The sequence below is a fragment of the Berghia stephanieae genome, chromosome 1 (assembly GCF_034508935.2).
Source record: "Berghia stephanieae isolate SIO BIC M18660-M18661 chromosome 1, UCSD_Bste_1.3, whole genome shotgun sequence".
Classification (NCBI taxonomy): Eukaryota; Metazoa; Mollusca; class Gastropoda; order Nudibranchia; family Aeolidiidae; genus Berghia; species Berghia stephanieae.
The window spans coordinates 124,375,833-124,395,017 of NC_088360.1; the positions used below are offsets into that span (position 1 = coordinate 124,375,833).

At 32.6% G+C, this 19,185-nt stretch overlaps 2 protein-coding genes across 32 annotated transcripts in view; one reads left to right on the forward strand and one right to left on the reverse strand.

Moving 5' to 3' along the window:
- The first annotated feature begins 3 nt into the window (after nucleotides 1-3).
- On the forward strand, nucleotides 4-6,078 carry LOC144963008 (SOSS complex subunit C homolog). Its single transcript, XM_078896535.1, has 4 exons — nucleotides 4-205; nucleotides 3,356-3,440; nucleotides 4,523-4,643; nucleotides 5,513-6,078. The coding sequence occupies exons 1-4, from the start codon at nucleotides 4-6 to the stop codon at nucleotides 5,621-5,623; spliced, it is 519 nt and encodes a 172-aa protein (XP_078752661.1). The 3' UTR covers nucleotides 5,624-6,078.
- A 3,761-nt stretch (nucleotides 6,079-9,839) lies between these two features.
- LOC144963009 (uncharacterized) overlaps nucleotides 9,840-19,185 on the reverse strand; it is a 52,270-nt gene continuing 42,924 nt past the window's right edge. For 22 of the 31 annotated variants that reach the window (XM_078896548.1, XM_078896539.1, XM_078896553.1 and 19 more), the window contains 4 exons: nucleotides 18,580-18,619; nucleotides 18,055-18,161; nucleotides 16,518-16,648; nucleotides 9,840-12,830 (listed from right to left, as the gene is read on the reverse strand). In XM_078896548.1, the coding sequence (XP_078752674.1) occupies nucleotides 12,798-12,830; nucleotides 16,518-16,648; nucleotides 18,055-18,161; nucleotides 18,580-18,619 (311 nt within the window). In that variant the 3' untranslated portion in view covers nucleotides 9,840-12,797. The remainder of the gene's footprint in view (nucleotides 12,831-16,517; nucleotides 16,649-18,054; nucleotides 18,162-18,579; nucleotides 18,620-19,185) is intronic. The other 9 variants (XM_078896558.1, XM_078896562.1, XM_078896560.1 and 6 more) reach the window with 1 other exon arrangement.

Below are 19,185 nucleotides of genomic sequence, written 5' to 3' on the forward strand. Positions count from 1 at the left end.
GCGATGATCTTACTTTCGTTTTTCATTTACAATCTACAAACAACAGGATTTTTAAGGTTCTTAATCAAATTATATGAAGTATTATCGTGCGAAAGCATTAGAGAATCCGTTTTTTGTTATAGCCTTGGATTTTCCTGTTTGAGATCTAATACCTCGCCGATGTCAGTTCCTCATGCCCCTCCTTTAGGAGGAAATCAGCAGCAAGGTAGGACTTCTGCTGAGCGACCGACATCATTATCATCGTCATCATTCATTTCAATTTCAATAATTTCAATCATTTCAATTTCATTCATTAACATTCATTTCATTTCATTGTCAGACTCTCTCCGTCTTAGTCTTTGTAACGATTCTTTCTCTTTTTCTTTTAAATAACTTTTTTGAATGTCCGCATAACTTTCAACCAAGCTTTGTGTCATTGTCAGTGACCTTAGCCTGCCTTAACCCGAACCCTACTATTTTGTAATTTGTACTCATTGTTGAACTCATCATTGCTTTTTATTTTTATTTTTAACCACTTGAGTGCTAAGTTGAGGGCAGTGTGACTGGTTTTTGCCTCTTTCCCGAAAGGTACCGAGTTCAAATACTTACGGCACTGTACTGTGTGGCCTTGGCTTGACAAGTCACTCTCGTCCTAGCTCGGTCTCGGTTTCCAGCGCTGCACTGCGGCTGACGCCCGAGTTATTCCAGTCTTCCCTTGGAATAATAGACTCTAAAGACAAATTTCCCCTATGGTTTGAATATAGGGGATTTATTATTATTATCATTATTATTATTATTATTATTATTATTATTATTATTATTATTATTATTATTATTATTATTATTATTATTATTATTATTATTAAATTTTGTAGTGCATCAGAATGGGGACTTAAATGGCACACAAATACTGTATAACACTAACACTACATTCAGTTCTTTATTCCACTCAATCTCTGAAATCATTGATCAGAATCCAGTTTCATGTCAATAAACAGATTATTGTGGTGCTATATATTTTCAATTTCATTCCTGTGTTCAGAAGCCTATTCATTTATCATGTCCAGATTCAATTAATGCAACTCCCTTTTAAGCAGCAATACCCAAGCCCTTACCTCAAAAATCTAAGTTGCCTGCTAAAGAAACACTACTTGCTTGTTTTTCAATCAAACAAGGAGAAGTAGTGGGTGCAATTTTCTGTGCATACTGCATTGGTTGCCGTGGGAAAAGCTTACAAGTTTGCTACCATCACAACACCAAGGACTAAAAATCTGGAATAATTTACCACAGGATATAAGAGAGACAACAATTTATGAACAATTCAAAGGAAGACTAAAAACATTTCTTTTTACTCTCTATTTTTTTTTTTATGTCAGCGCCTAGAGACTGGCATTTTATAAATGCTATCCATTATTATTATTATTATTATTATTATTATTATTATTATTATTATTATTATTATTATTATTATTATTATTATTATTATTGTTATTATTATTATTGATAGATGCAATTTGTCCAAAAGCGACATTTGCTTTTCCTAAATAGATTTTGATTTCTTCACTTGCATTTCTTTATATTTTGATACAATTTCCAAGATATGTAATGGAGTTGGTGACTTTTACTGATTCTGCTTTAATTTTTATATTTTATAAATTCTGTTTATTGATCAAACATTTCTTTGGAGTGAATCTCAAGCTGACCTTTTATTTTTAAATTCATAGGATCAAGATCACAGTCTCGTTTCAGTTCATAGTTCATTTTTCTTCCATGTGTCTGTAATGAATAAACACACTTTTTTGATGTGTTTTTCTATATTATAGGGGTTAAACGGAACCAGGAAGGCAACTTCTTAGTATTTCTTAAATAAAACACCAAGCTGACCAAGACCGATTAAAGAGAAATACTCTAAAACCCTTGTAAATCCAATGCTGAATCATGGTTGTTCAGCCCTTAGATATCACTAGATAGTCAACAAAGCCCAATTTTTCATGGGCAGATCAGCTGATTGTACTTTTTTATAGAAAGTGCAATCTTGTATGTGTCTTGTTTACTATAGTAGTCTGATGTTCAGTCTGAAACCTGTAACATAAGAACCTAATTGTAAAAGTACAGAAGAGTGCATTGCAATACATTACAAATTACTGCTCATTCTTTAGCGGTAAAACAATTAGGATAGTAACGTCATCATAAAGTAAGGGCTTGGCCTAGGATAGTAACATCCAGGCCTGTAAATTCTCAGCCATTTGGCTGATTTCAGACTTTTGCATGATTTTCCAGAAACAGACTTTTAATCTCAGCCTTGATACCTATTTTTGTTATTTTGAACGCAAAACAAACGAATCCCCCCCTGTTTCAGCCACTGTGACCTCACCAGGCCATAACCCGACTCGGCCAAGGTTGCGCATTGAATCATGGGACGGTGTGAAAGTGAGAGTTGCGGTTCCGGTAAAACTTTGTTTACAAACATTTCCAAGTAATCCTGCCCAGTTTTTGACTTTATCCATCTTTGATGATCAGAATTTCATTCTAAAGGAGTAAGCTCACAACTATATCGTTCTATTATCTTACAATTTTCAAGTGTTTATACATTGATACGATCTTTATTCATTAAAATGCCTGAGACTTTCATCGACCGCAATGCCGATATTAAGGCAATCGACGCATCTGTGCGAAACCGTTTTAAGTGGTCGTGGCTTGAAGAGAAGGATTTGCAAGGGAATTTTCTTTCGGATTACATAAGAAAAATTCCTGAAGCTGGACTTTGTTATTGTTTAATTTGTAAACGGCGTCTGAGTTACGGTGGTAGAGGCAAAGCATACCTTACTCGCCATGCCCAATCTTCGTATCACAAGCTTGTCTTTGATGAAATGAAAGGAAACCAGACCCTTCCAGCTGTGTTTCAGACGTTCAGTAGACTGGATGGAGGAGCTGGGGGGGGGGGGGGGTCATGCGAACATATGGCTGACATTTTTCAGCCTTTTCGCAAATTGTGCATTTACAGGCCTGGTAACATCTTTTAAACAGCCTTTTGGAGATGCCAGTAGATCAATGCCAAACTAAGTCAAGTAGAATATAATAGAGGTAGTAAGGCTGTCATATTCTTTGATATTCCTACAGCTAATGTGGACTGTCGTCTTTATTAATTTTTCCCTGAATACGTCCTGCTTATAGAACAGCCTGCCTGTTTCCAGCCCCAACAATTCAAAGATATTTGAATTTATTTTTTTTTGGCCAAACTTTTTTATTTTTAAATAACATTTTAGTAAGACATAATTTTTTTCAATAATTCAAAACGTACACATACACACAGATACACACACACTTATACTGATCTCTACTTTTTAAAAATTGTTTCATTCCTTTTTCTGTAAAGATCGTCAAAACCGCAAACTTCTCTTGGAGCATATACAAGAGCAGAAAAAGAGACTACAACATGGGCATCATTCTTCATCTGCAAGGTATCAGCTTTTATTAACCATTAGGGTAAAATCAGCATGAGACAAACATGGTCTTTATACTAACAATGGCAAGCTTGTGAAATATTGTAATATTGTAAAATGATCTCTCCTGTAGGCTTTGAGTCATTGTTTTTTGGGGGTTTTTTGTTGTTTTTTTTTCATTTCCATCATCTCTTATTAAGAAAATATTTTATAAAAATTGGTTCATTTAATTCTTCAATAAAGAATTAAACTTAGATGTTAAAAAATATAGCTTGATATCACTAAACTTACTGAAAATGCTTTACCGGGGGGTCTCTAGCCGACAGTAACACTTAACATGTCAGTCGACACATGATGCCTGTTTGGCAATATTACAATTTTTTGGAGAGTGACAACGCTGTTACTGACCAGGTACTCATTTACACCTGAGTTTGGTGAGAGAATGTGAGTAAAGTGTTTTTTCCAGAGCGGTACTCAAGCCCTGGACATTCCAATCCAAAGGCAAGTGTCATCCACTAGATCACGTAATGGCAAATAGATAGCAATGAAACACATTTTATGACATAATCACAACAAAAAAGAAAGCAAAGAAACAGAGAATTCACAATAATCGAAAATGTTCAAGGGACAAACGACCGAAGATTTGAGAGAATGATTACAATAATGAGTGGTCCTTCAGTGCCATAAGGTCTTTGGAGCTGCGCTGCAGTCGCTGCAGTTAATCCTGGTTTCTATGCATTAAATGGAAAGCAACAATTCATTATTTCCCTTTGGATAGAACAGTGGTCTGTCATAAAGTACTTTCCACCAGATAGAAAAAAACCAGCTAGCCAATCACTGATAGGGGGGGGGGGGGGGAACAGGAAAATGCCTTTTTTTATGGTATTATGTCAAAATGCCTATTTGTATTGTAGATTGTGTTTCAAGTCCAAAACCATACTCAACACAGAAGCAAAATAAATATACTTATAAATACTCATGAAATGTTATTATAAACGAAAATTTAAAATAAATTTTAAAAACTGTATTGTGAAAATTAAAGAAAACAGATAAGTCTGTTTATACCATTCACATCAGGATGTTGTTCATATTTCCAACAGCCCAACACCATCCATGAGTTCAAGTCCTGCAACAATGGTCAGCAACAATTCCTCTACTCCAGGCTTGTCTGCTGCTGAATATGCCTCAATTAGTAACCCACAGCAAAGAACTGCTTTGCAGGTGAGTCTATCGACTCATTTTTTTACATCATGTACCTCACTTAACCCTTTCATGCCTAATGTGACCATTTGCAACTGTACTTATTCACCTCTTCAGATGCCTATTACGTTCAATGCCTGATGCGACACAATGCATCTGTTTACCACATAGATACTTTTAAGACAGATATAGCATGGGAAATATCTTTTACAACAAAGTTATTCTTTAAAAACAAAGTAGAACTTTACTTTGCTTAAAGCCACGTAATTTTATCTGCTCTTTTTCATGTGTTATCATGACGCCGATGGAAGAAAACGAAATGAGTTCTTGGGATAATTGATCAAGTTGTCACAACGACGGCTTTTGAATACCTTCAATATCTTGTAGTAGATTCTGAATTTGATATAGATGATGAATCAGACATTCAGATAGAACAAACAGGTAGTGATATGACAGTGAGGACAATGGTATCAGTAATCATGGGAGTTGGTAAAGAGTGGTCTAACGTTTTATTAGAGTGACTGACAAAATAGAACCTTTCACAGAATATACTTGTCCTGTACCAGATTTGTCTGAAGATAATGAACCTCTTGACTATTCCAGACTCTTTTTTTTTTCCTATTTCTATGATATAATCATTTATAGAGAAACAAATATGCTGAACAACACTACTTTTTAAAGGCAACACACAAGGTTTATTGGAAATTGGTCAATACAAATGACATTTACCAATACATTAGCATCCTTATTGTGATGGGCCTTTACCTTCTACCCAAAATACTGCCTGACTGGATTGGACGTTGTAAATTTTGTTTTCGAAACCATTTGACGGCAGTTTGTATGATTTCTTTATTTTTTTTTAATCAATTATTTTACTTTCTCTATTACAGCATGCACATGCAAATTCTGTTGGCTTTTTCATCACTCAAGATTCCTCCTTTGGTAATCTCATCTTGCCAGTCCTGCCAAGGGTGCCAGATGCGAAAACAGAAACAAAATAGACGTTACTGGGACAGTATTTATGTTATTTATCCACAATTTGTATGATTTTGATGTTGTTTGTTTTATGGGATTGTTTTGGGGATTTTTCTGGGGTTTTTTGTGTGCGTGTGTGTTTGTATGGGGGGGGGGGGGGGGGGGGGGAGGGTCTGCATGGCAAGTGATTGAATTTTATGCATGTAAGATGAAAATGTTGGTATCTTTTGTGGGGACATATACTGAAACTTTTTTTAAATTTTCAATACCATGATTGTAAATAAATTTTGTTATGGCAATGAAATGTTTTGTATTATATATTTTTTTTAAATTCTCTACCTGAACTGTCAGGAATTCGCCCCATTTCAATTCTTATCGTCATCACCATCATTATCATCTTTATCATCAATCAGCCACAAAAAGTCTTATACAAATACAAAATTGCCAGTTGTTTTATTTTATGTTGAGAGGGGGGGGAGGGTATTTTATTTCTTTGGGGTTATTTTTTTTTTGGGGGGGGGGGGGGGGTTTTTTTTGTTGGGGGGGGGGTATATTTTGTATCATTTTAATTCTGCCAGGATTAAAACTCCTGTATTTATTTTTTCCTTGTTTTTTTTTCTCCATGATTTAATGTAATTTGACTAATCTGATGGTGGTCTTCAAGTATTGTTTATTATAATTTCTATTGAATATCATGACAAAGAGTTATAATCATTAATGTCTTATTTTAACGATCACATTTTGATTTATTTTTTAAACAAAGGTTTTTCTTATTTCGGCTTCAACAAAATATATCTTTTCATTGGTATTAAAGCTTAGTGGCTCGATTGTAATTGTTTTTGGGCTTGTTTTTTTGTTTGTTGTTGTTTTTTTGGGAGGGAGAGGTTGTTTTGTTTTTTTGGTCTTTTGGGGGGGGGGGGGGGGGGGAGGGTGTTTGTTTTGTTTTTGTTTTTAGATGGGGAGGGGTTGTTTTGGGGGTTTTTTTGTCTTTTTTTTTTGGGGGGGGGTGTTGTTTTTTGTTTGTATCATAAATATAAATAACAAAGAACAGATACAAGTCTGCTTTTTATAATGCAAGAATAATTCAGAAAGAAAATAAAGCAATGCAATTTATTTTTAAAGGAGAAAAATTGGAGCAAAATTCACAATAGGTGACAAAGTTTGCACCCATGAATTTGCCTTCGTGGCCACAATTTTCTGTGTGAACAGAATAAAACCTTATTACAACATTGTCATTAAACTTTTCCATCAACCTGAAGAGATTGACAATTAAATAGGCAACACTCATCTTCAGATTTGAAGGTCCTGGGTTCGAATCCCGAGCAGTGCATAGTTGAGTCCTTGTACTCAAGTGTAAATTAAGTACATGGCTGTTAACAGCATTGTCTCTGTCAAAAAAAATTGTAATATCACCTAACAAGCATCATGTCACGTCCTACATGTTAAGTTGGATGGGGACCCCTTGTAAACTGGGTGGGGATCCTGACCTCCCATAGTGGGCAGGGAGGTACATACTGTGTCTTCTATCCCCCTATATCTATTTTCCAACATGCTTTCTCTCTTTGTCTTGGAATGAGATTACTTGGCCCTGTTCGGAGTCCTGGCTGGGAGGGAAACAGTCGAATGCATAGTTATTGTTTTGGGAGATGATATTTTTATCTTGTAAATCATCTCTCTGTTATGTATCATTATATTTATTTTTAATGTATAATGTAAGCATTTGAGTGTATTCCTCTTTGTTGGATTTTGTGCTTGCGGATGAGACTTATAGGTGATCTCAAACTAAGTACATTGGTGATATGCTCTTGGAATCTACATCTGATCCCTATTTGTTCCTAGTTCCCCTTTTGTCTTACTTTTTCTTGGGTGCTTTAATTGTAATTCCAGAACTTTTTACTATCCCATTTTCTTCCTTTTTACTGGCGCTGATATAACCTAAATGTGTTGCAAGCGCCGTAAAACCCTTAAAAACAAACAAACAAACCCCTTGTAAAGGGCTTTGAGCATGTTTAGTGTATCTTGCACTATATAATAGTTCAACATGAACCAACATATGACGGCGATTCTTTGAAAACCAATTCATGATAAAGTTGTAAAATTGCAAATTATAAATCATGAATTTATTCTATGACATGACTTGATAATCATTTCCTTTGAGAATGTATCATAATCCCCATTATCATCTTGAACAAGTGATAATAATTGAATAGCTAAGCACCTCATAGCACATGACAAGAAGAGTAACACTAACACTTTTTTCAGGATTTGGAATTTATTTTAATATAGCTTTATATCAGTAGTCAATAAATATCTATCTGAATCTAATCTAAGTATAGAAAATGAAGGCACTTTATACCTTAAAGATTTTCTTTTTTTTTTTTCTGAGAAAAAAATTCAGTGCTCGAATTACAAGACGGATGTTTGCAAGGCTTAAAGCTAAAAAAAAAATGAGAATAAGCCTGTTTTTTTACTGAGAATATTATTAAACTGCTTGAATTATAAAGCATAGAAAAAAATGTTAAAGTAGCTTACTAGCTTATTAGTATTCTTACAAATAAAATTCAATGGCAATAAAAGGTATGTTTATTAAATACTGCCTTTCATTATAACTTGAATGATCTCAGGCATATAAATGAAATACTAAATCTAAAACTTGTCCATACTTTTAATTTAAAATAGTTTTGATGAAAATTATTTAACTCTACATTGCAAATTCAAAGAATTCAGTTGTTTTTTAACAGATTCATGTCACCGAACATCATTCACAGGTGGATGAATTATTTCTTAAAGATAGTCTGTGTCCTTCCGATAAGAATGTGGGATTGTATTTATTATTATTTGTATCATTTTATTATTGACATTAATGTGGGCCTACCTATTTTCGTGATAATCTTCTGAATATTATTTGATTGTTACCATGAGAGAAAATTACATCTTCTGCCAACATCCTTATGATAAGTAAAATCAAGTTTGAAGACCACAAGTGATTATTTAGAGGAAATACATTCAAATTCAAAATATGCTATAGTGGCTTATGCATGGTAAAGGAGATTATTTTGGATGTATGTGAACAAAATGGTATTGGTAACGAACTGTTTGAAGTTGACGCTATCATTAATTTGAACAATCATTCTATGGAGTAAGCAATGATAATTGCTACTGTGTTATAAATATAAAACCAATGCACCAAAGATAATCCTTAGTCAACACATTAATAAATACATGCTTCTGCATAATTCAAAAGGAAAACGTTCAAAATTTGACATGCTCAACATTATCTCATTTGTATCATGCCATGTGTCAAATAATTTGAGATATTAAAAATTAAAAAAAATTCATATTAAATACATTTGACTTTAAACATGATACTAGTGCGCTCTCTCTCTCTCTCTCTCGCTCTCTCTCTCTCTCTCTCTCTCTCTTTCTTTCTTTCTCTCTCTCTCTATCTCTCTTTCTCTCTCTCTCTCTCTCTCTCTCTCTCTCTCTCTCTCTCTCTCTCTCTCTCTCTCTCTCTCTCTCTCTCTCTCTCTCTCTGGGTGGGGATCCTGACCTCCCATAACGGGCAGGGAGGTACATACTGAGTCTTCTATCCCGTTATATGTTTTCCAACATGCTTTCTGTCTTTGTCTCGGAATGAGATTACTTGGTTTTGTCCTGGCACTGGCCGGAATCCTAGCTGGGAGGGAAACAGTCGAATGCATAGTTATTGTTTTGGGAGATGATATTTTTTTCCTTGCAAATCATCTCTCTGTTATGTATTATTATTTTTAGTTTGAATGTATAATGTAAGCATTTGAGTGTGTTCCTCTTTGTTGGATTTTGTGCTTGTGTCTGGATGAGACTTGTAGGTGATTTCGAACTAAGTACATTGATGGTATGCTCTTGGAATCTACATCTGATCCCTATTTGTTCTCAGTTCCCCTTGTCTTACTTTATCTTGGGTGCTTTAATTGTAATTCTAGAACTTTTTACTATCCCATTTTCTTCCTTTTTACTGGCGCTGATATAACCTAAATGTGTTGCAAGCGCCGTAAAACCCTTAAAAACAAAAACAACATCTCTCTCTCTCTCTCTCTCTCTCTCTCTCTCTCTCTCTCTCTCTCTCTCATTGTTATTATCAGAATTTTTACATCTTTTATCATTTTACATGCAAATCTTATTAGATTAAATACAATCTTAAATTTGGCACATTTAAATAAGAGCTCAGAAGAAAAAAATAACCAAAAACAAAAGGAGACAAGATTGTTTGCTAACATAACCAATTTTATTACAGTGCAGTCCACAAAAAGTCAACTCGCTTGAAATCAATATCTGACAGTGGTCCCGTATTTTTTCCTTCTTTAATGTTATTACAAATTTCTGATGAAGCCAACAGCTTCAGCAGAACTCTTCTTAAAGTCAACTTAAAATGACTGACTTACATTGTGAAAGAGGAAAAGGCTTAGCAAAAGAGAAAGTGAGGTTGTGCTGGGCTTGAACGAGAATTCTTCTTGAGGATGTTAATTATCTATCGTACTACCCATTCACCTAAAGCCTTAAGACAATCACTGGCTGTGATTGAATCGGAACTGGTTAAATAAGCATTGAAGATGTTGATAGATATGACAATGCTCTCTCCTCTTTGTATGAATGGGAAATCAAGACAAATTTGTTCGATTTTCATTCTTATTGAATGCAATAGAGTTAAGTCACCTGCAACGAGTTTAATATAGATGTTGTTGGCTTATGGGCCATATGACTGAATGCTGATACTTGCATTATGTTCAACTGACCTCATTTTTTTATTTTTTACGAAACACATGGATTATACACAATACCAATACCATACATTTCAGACATGAAGACAATCATTATTTAGCAACTTCTACTTACTCATCTTATGATTATGTCCCTTTTTGTGTTAATTAGCTGAATGTCTAGTAAGTGATTACATATGATGACACACATGTTATGCTATGGTCATTCATTTGCTTGAAGAAAATTGTTACAAGCACAGGGAGGGAAATACAGACAACCAAACAAATAAAAAAATATTTATATTGAAACCACGAAAACAAAAATTTTAAAAAGGAATTTAATAAAACGCCCCCCTTTTGAATAGAACATACTCTTAACCTATTTGTGTTGTCATAAAACAAACTCATAACAAAATATGACTAAGTTATTACAATAACACTCTGCAAAACAGTCGAGGCGGTCGTATGAATTGTCACCAAAGACAAGAGATATAATCTTTTGCATACCCACAAATTATTTTAACACCCCACACTTTGTTTCCCCTCAAATAAAGTCAACCGTGCTTAAGGATAACAAACGTTTCCAGTACTGAGGTGTAGTCTTAAAGGGGACTGCACTGTATATTAACTTTAATGTGGCACATTAGGTATGTTAGTCCTTCAACTGTGATTCCAACAAAATTACATTCAACATAAATTTTTCCCTTCATGTTTAAGTGTTTTAATAGAACATAACAATTTTAGCAAAATACAGTTAAGTTTTTGATTTTCATTTCATTTCTTTTATAAAATTACAATTTTAATTGAGCCAATCCATATACCAAACAAAATCTTTTTGTTTTTCATGAACAAATAAATCATTTGGATTAAGAGATTTGAAATAAGGTCAAATAAAATTGATTACCTAACAAGTCAAACAGACAACATAACTCATTTTTATGAGGCAAACGCTGAGTTTTCAGAAAGGGGATTTCAGTCATTTGACTCACCAATTTATTCGTCACCCTTCCCTTTAGTTATTATTATTATGTCAAAATTAATTTCGTTTAAGTCAGCATTGTTTTATTGTTGCTTTATATTTTGAATATTTAAAAATATCAACAAAAGGCTTACAAAATCTTTCTTTCTGCTTTAGATTGTCTGTCAAAAAAGAAATACAAGTAATTATAAACTGTAAGCTGTTAAAATGTTTTAAATTACATTTTTCCTCAAATGAAGTACAAACATTCTTCAGTAAGAAATAAAAACAGAAAATAATTGACTCAAATTGTCAATAGTGAAAACACCTTTTTATTTCTCACATAAGTATTTTATCTATATTCAGTTAATTCAATATTTTAAATTAAAAGATTATATTTAACTCAGCTTGGGTTCGAAAGTCTGTGTTTGTACCAAATGTCAGTTCTCTACTAAGTTCATTAGCATGCTAAGCTAAATCTCCGAATAAATCATCAGACTGAATTAGTATCATATGTCAACCCATAGTCAACTTGTGCAGATTAAAAAGGGGAACAATCATAACAACTTTGTCATTCAAATAAATCGATAATTCTCGAGATATAAAAAGGCAAATCTTAGAACAGTTCAACAGCAATAAAAGGGTAGTAAAATCAAAGAATGAAAATTTGGATTTAATCAATACATATTTTTTTTGATGATTTAAAAAAAGTTCAATTCATGTTGCATGTCCTTGTCATTTCTTGTCAAGTGAAAATATAAAACGAACTTTGGCTATTTACCTAATCTTCGTTTGTTTCTTTGAACAATCAATTTGGTTCCACACAATGTTTGGAAGTAAAATAGCATTCCTCGTAAATCCAACAACAGTTAACAGAGGTTTAATAAATCATTGAGGTTTTACTTAAACATTTTTAAGGTTGATATTTACATTCATAAAAACAAGGGTCTTTTATATCATAAAAATATAAATTATAAAGATTGTAAAAGTGAAGATTTGCATTGAATATCTTGCATAATAATAATGATAACACAGATTGTATTTTAATATTCAATATGTTGCGAATAAGACAACTGGCAAAGCAACACCCATGCTGTTAAAAACATCGTTATTTATACCAGTCAGGTTCAATTGTGAAATGTTTTACCATCAGGCTAAATTATATTTTGATACAATTTATTAACAAGAAGGGTGATAGCTATGATACACATACACATATAGGCAGAACGTATTGAAATGTTCTATGCATTGTTTGACCATAGTGCTTTGTCCTACTTTTGTATCTACATTACCATTGAGAATGCTGATTTTGAAATGCTTTGACATTTACCACATTTCAATTGTAATTGCAAAATAAATATAGGATCACATTTTTTTTTGTACAGCTTAGGAATACGTTTTCCAAATAAATAGTACATATTATATGCCCAACATTTGTCCGATTTCTGTACATCTTAACGATTGTATGTGGCATCTCCAATGACTCCAAAAGTGATACAAAAATTCCTAGCAATTGCTTGAGTCTCCACCTCCTTGGTCCTTAAAAGAGAAAAACATGAAAATTGTCATTTTTACTGACAAGCGATTAGTGTAATATGCTGATTAAATTATGTCAGAAGAAACTTTTTTTCCTCCTGTAGAGAATTATACGTTAGTTACATATCTTATACTTTGGCTTATGTAATGTTCATGGATTGAACAAAAGAAAATCGATTATGATTCAACTTTCACCATAAGATTAGTGTATAATCTTGAAAACAGGTAAATAACCTGAAGACGTCAGATGTAAAATTATTTATTCAAAAGAGTAAAGTGTAAGAATGAAAATAGAAGAAAGCAAAATATTTGAAACAACGAATTGATATGATAAAGCTATAAAAAAGGTGGAAAATGCTAGGTCAGATTGTCATTATCTGAAGATTTGAATAATAAAATCATATTGATTATTCAGAGAGTAAAATGTAATGGTGATGTATATAGCTTGTAGGAAATACAAGCATGTCCTATAATTGCGTGAGAGAGAGAGAAAGAGGGTGTGTGTGTGTGTGTGTGTGTGTGTGTGTGTGTGTTAAGTATGTATCATGTTTAAGAATGTTTGTATGTATGTATTATATATGTAAATACATACACATACACAGTGATTTTAGATTGTTGTTTATACAAACCTTTATATATATATATATATACATTCGTCGCATTTTGGAATTTTAAAGGTTTATATAAACAACAATCTGAAATCAATTCATCTCTTTAATTTGTATCCTTGATTTTTATGATATTTTTCATGGGGGGGGGGGTCATACATTTGAAAAAGCCAATCACTCATGAATATGAAAATAAATTACCAATTCAATTGAGAGTCAAATATATTCAAGTTTGTTAACATATTGGTGGCACAATTTACCTATCTGGTCTCTGCATATACTGCTAGTTTTGCGAAATATAAAACAATAAGTAAAAAGATAAAAATAGGACTGAGTGATTATTATTAATATTATTATTATTATTATTATTATTATTATTATTATTATTATTATTATTATTATTATTATTATTATTTCGTTTTACTACTTCAAAATCTTTTAATTTTGTTCATGTACTTAGATCAAATTTTGTGATTTAAAAGTAAAAGTCTAAACAGTATGTTTTTTGTTGTTTTTTTTTTTTTTTTTTGTGGGGAATATGGAATATTGTTTTGTTCGTTTTTTAAACAAAACTTTATATAGGCTTAGTCACAATCCATGCTCAATCTGGATTTTTATTTACAATTTTTGATATTTTTTTTTAACCTCATTCCCTTCTTCTTTTTTTTTTTTCTTTACCCATATTTTAGTAATATGTAATTAATCGAGAATTGGCAAATCTGGTAGAACAGAGATTCGGAGCCATGGCCAAATAAATGCAGTCATAAAGAGGAATGGTTAAAAGTGCAACATACTTATATTTCCATCACTGGAACCGAAAGAGTATGTTGTTATAATAGTAATAGTAATAAGGTGCGAATGTATTAGAGCTAGAGTAACAAAAAAAAACAGAAAAAAGAAAACTATGAAAAACTAGATCAATAATGCTGGAAAATTATATAATCCTTTTTCTGAGTCTCAATTCCTATTTAAATCAATTCTTTGTTGACCTGGTGTTAAAAATAATACAATGGAAATGAAAGATATAAAAATTAAACCCGACAAAGAAAATTAGTCACTCACTGACTAACAGGTGATAATGATATGACACACATGCTCCTTAAAATGATAAAAAGAAGTAAGAAGCAGTGGGGGTGAAGAAAGGGAAAGCAAGAGAGATAGTTTCATGATCATATAAATAAAACAAGTTTCCTGACTTTTTCTTTTCTACATTCCTTTTTATGGCATTATTATCCTTGTATTTTAAGATGTTAGAACATCATTGAAATCAGTTTTTGCATAGATGCGCATAAATATCATCAAGATATTGTTAAAGCCCTTCATCAGTTTCGGTGGAAGTGGCTAGGAGTTGATACTCAGAATTTTATAACTTTGTCGGGCAAAGTGAGAGGGGAAGAGAAGAGAGAGAGAGCACAATTGGGTGAACACATGTGGCCTATAATGAATTGTAAAACAAACATAATGGTAAAATGAGACAATGAGATAAAGCAATATGTAGGGTGCCTATTATTAAAGTGTTGCAATTTCAAAAATTTTATTAAGACACTGCCAGTTTGTATTCATTACTTCTTGTCACAAAGTGGATATAAAATTAAAACATATCCAATACATTAAGACTCCAGCATTATTATTCTTCACCTTTATAAAATCGAGGCTTCTTTTGTCATTGGGTTTTGTAAATTAAGTTTATTTTATTATTATCAACATTGTTATAGTTCAAAACAAGTATATTAAAAAGGAAAAGGGTTATGTGTATGCACTTGTAAATATTTTTGTTTAACATACAGGATACTGTTTAGATTAAGCAAGCAGCTTGGAGTTTTTATAAAAATGATATAACATATTTGAAACTTGTGAGGAAAAAAAATCAATCATATCATACAGAGAAGTCGTCAATCACTTACCATCAGCAAAAGAAAATAATAAAGCTAAAAATAGACAAAGAAAGGAATGACACACACCTAGAACACAACAAGCAGGATCCAATCCATGCCATTCAGCGAAGTAGCCAAGTCACTCTATTCCGCCTCCGAACAGGACACAATAGACTAAGAGGACATATGTTTACAAAGCTAGGTATTGGAACAACCCCTTATTGCCCATGTGGAACCGACCATGAAACCACTTTACATGTGCTTATGGATTGCCCATTATACAACGTGCAACGTTCGAACCACTGGGTCACCCCTACAACACTCAACACAAAGCTCTATGGTGAGGCTGAGGACCTAAAGCGGACCACAGACTTCATAGCAGATATCGGACTGCAGCCATAGATGTCCATCAGAGGAACGAAGAAGAAGAAGAAGAAGATACAGAGAATTGGAATTTTTTTAAAAGAAAGGAAAAAACAAAACAAATTAAATTTAAGTGGCAGGATTTAATTACCTCTTCTATTCGGAATAATCTGTTAATCTTTAAAAAATAGTAAGTGCAAAAATATTGAAGCCGCAAGCTTGAAACATGAATACCAGCAAACAGATAATAAAAATTATTGAAATAAAAATCTGATATTTTAAAAAACATGAAGTAGTCATTGATAAAATGACAGCGTATAAACACGTTTGACACCTTAGAAAATTTCTCACATAAATGTAGGGCATGTTAGAAGAATAAAAATAAACAGTGATGAACATTGAAATCTGAAATGTCTAATTAGTAAATGGAAGAATATATAAAAAAAACAAATCATATGGAAGTTATATTTCAATGTGAAACAAAGGGAATAAATTTAAGAACAAATTATAGTAATATGGGTGATTAATAATAGATTAATTAAAACAATAGAAATTTTTAAAAATAAATCGAATCAAATTTTAAAGTTCAAAAGGTATCACTTTGTTTTCTTCACTGAGACAACCTCGTTTCGTGGTCTTTGATCTAGATATTCTTTAAAGGTGAAATTACTCTTTCTTTTTTTCTTCAAATTATAACTATAAACTGCAAAGATGGTGAGCAATTTACAATTTTAGCTGAAAACTTTGGATGATACTTTAATGGTTGTGAGTCCTTTAATGGTTGTGAGTCTCGAGGGAAAGAGAAGAAAAAAAGGAACAATCCATGAAGCATCTTATATTCTTACTTGCTGATGTGTATATCTTCTGGAAGGGGGTGACAAGGGAACGTCAAAAACATGTGGTTGAACAGCTCTAGTCACCTCAGGAAATGTTGCTGGAGAGAATTCGACGGATGTGATGTCTAATAATGTCTTACCTGTATCGATGACGATGATAACGAAAATTAAAATGATAATAATGATGATAACCAAAATAATAATAACAATAATGCTAATAATAATATTATTATTATTATTATTATTATTATTATTATTATTATTATTATTATTATTATTATTATTATTATTATTATTATTATTATTATTTTATTATTATTACAGTAAAATTACTGTACCGAAATACATCTAAGCAGGACTTTCTTTAAACCGAAACAACTTGAGAGCACTTTCCCTTTTTCTCTCTCTATTTTTCTTCAAATATTCGGGAAGGTGCCCACACGTTATAATGCCCGGCAATATTAAACAAAGAGCGTAAGTATAAGATGAGGGTGAGGGGTAGGCAAACATTTCAATCACTGCACTTGGGCTTGGCCAACACCACAATCGCACAGACCGGAAAAGGAAGACAATGGGTGACTGGCAGGTGAAAAGGGAGGAAAGAGGAGAAGGTGGGGGTGTAGAATCACGCAGGCGAGATGTTCTCGCTCGTATGTTGATGCTTTGGAACTGACTGGATTTTCAACACGACAAAAGGGGGGTGGTAGACAACTTGCCATTGACATGCCATTTTGTTTAAATGTGTGTCTGAGGGGTGGGTGGGGGGGTTCTATGTAATTAGGCCTTTAAACCTAATGGCTTTTCAACAAAAGAGGGGTGTGTAGTAGACAGCATTAACACACCTTTGCATTTCCATTTCACTTCACCTCTGTGTCGCTGCGCATCAATCATCAATTATCACACAAGAACTTTCGATCTTATTTTAGCTTTACATTTTACCAAAATATGTCTAAAAGAAAGCACTGTGCTTACACGTTGGAGTTTAAAATCAAAATACTATGTGAAGTCGATTAAAAAACATTGAGCAAGACGGAGATATGTAAAAACCATGGCATCCCGAACTCAACTCTTTCAATGATTTTGAATGGAAAAACAAAACCCCCCAAAATATTTTTAAAACACACCAAAAAATAATTAATAAATAAATGGTTACCAAGATGGCATTTATTCAACAACTTTATTTAAAGGGAAACAACCCATGATACGATTAAATGAGCAAATTCCTTAAATAGTTACCACCCTAGAAAAACATCGCAAAACGGGAACTTGCTTTAAACCAAAATGGTTTAGAAGGTCCCCAAAATTTTGGTTTAAAGTAATTCTACTGTATTATTATTATTATAAATAATAATAATTAATACCTGATAATAACAATAATAACAAGAAGAAGAAGAATCATTATAATCGTGATAATAATAAATAACAAAAGGCAATATAACAATATTACTGAAAGAAAAATAAGGACAAAATCAAAATGATTTCACTCTTAAACTTAAAGTAACCATATTCAATTCAATATGAGCGCAACTACAAATACATGACTCACTGTCCATCATCCTTGATGAAGACGTAGATCTTTCCTCAATAGCATCAAAATCGTCTGTTTGCCTCTTCTTTTTCTTTCTTCTGATTCTTGTTACAGGGGTTAAGTCACTAAAATAAAAAAAGGTTTAAAAATTTCATCTTATTCATTACAATGTGAACAGGCACAAAACACAAGCTGGAAACATTTGAACATTTATGAGTAGTATGTAAGCTTGAGTAAGGACAATTATTGGAATAAAATAATTGTTTCAAATTATTCAATTGCTGGTTCGATTTAATAGATAAAATATATTTTGGAAAGTGGAATCTGTGTGGGATAAATGCCATAACATTTTCTGAGAAATCACTTAAGTGTAAATCCTTTTCTTGCTGTGAACGTTTTTAATATGCAAATATTTGAAAATCGTGAATTAAGCTTAATTTGATTACACATTAATTCTAGCTAATCCATATCCGTAGTTAATCCATATCATAAATAACAGCATGTTTCAAGAATTAAGATTATTCTTTTCTTTGGTCATTTTACCTTGCCAGAGATCCTTCTTCCAGTGCGTCTACTTCGTCATCTAATTAATTAAAGAGAAGATACAAATACATGTAAATTTAAGAGGAGTCTATTTGAAGTATATACTATCAATACCTTTTTCATTTTCATTTTTCAATCTTTTTTTTTTAAGAGATAGCATTATAAATAATCACACATAGTCAAATTAATATGTATTATTAGTATGTCATTACAAAGTAGCAAAGTGTCTGTAATTTTCTCTTTGAATCCATTGCTTTCTCCTTATATTCTAACTTAATAGTGTGAAGGGACGTGTACTGTTTGAGAACCTTAAGGGGTATATCAAATGGGCTATACTATAAATATAAGACATGGCACGAAGACATAGACTAGGCCGATTCAGGGAAGAAGTCGAAGGTGGTATCAGACGCCTTTTACACTATAAAACAGAAATATGAAGATTTAGTGGAATATATTACAAAATATAAAGTAAATGTCCTCTAAATAAGTAAAGTAAAACTAAGGTATGCAATTCCAGGTCATTAAAATTTAATTTACAAGTACAAGTAATTCAGAGGGGGGGGGGGACAAGGGAAGATCGGTATAGGTCACTTGATAAGACCTTTA

What these genes read in the sequence shown, in the direction of transcription:
- LOC144963008 (XM_078896535.1), top strand. Translation starts at nt 4, where the DNA reads ATGATCTTACTTTCGTTTTTCATTTACAATCTACAAACAACAGGATTT. An exon ending in AGGAGGAAATCAGCAGCAAG is followed by an intron (nt 206 to 3,355) that starts GTAGGACTTCTG and finishes TTTTCTGTAAAG; the next exon opens with ATCGTCAAAACCGCAAACTT. An exon ending in AGCAAAGAACTGCTTTGCAG is followed by an intron (nt 4,644 to 5,512) that starts GTGAGTCTATCG and finishes TCTCTATTACAG; the next exon opens with CATGCACATGCAAATTCTGT.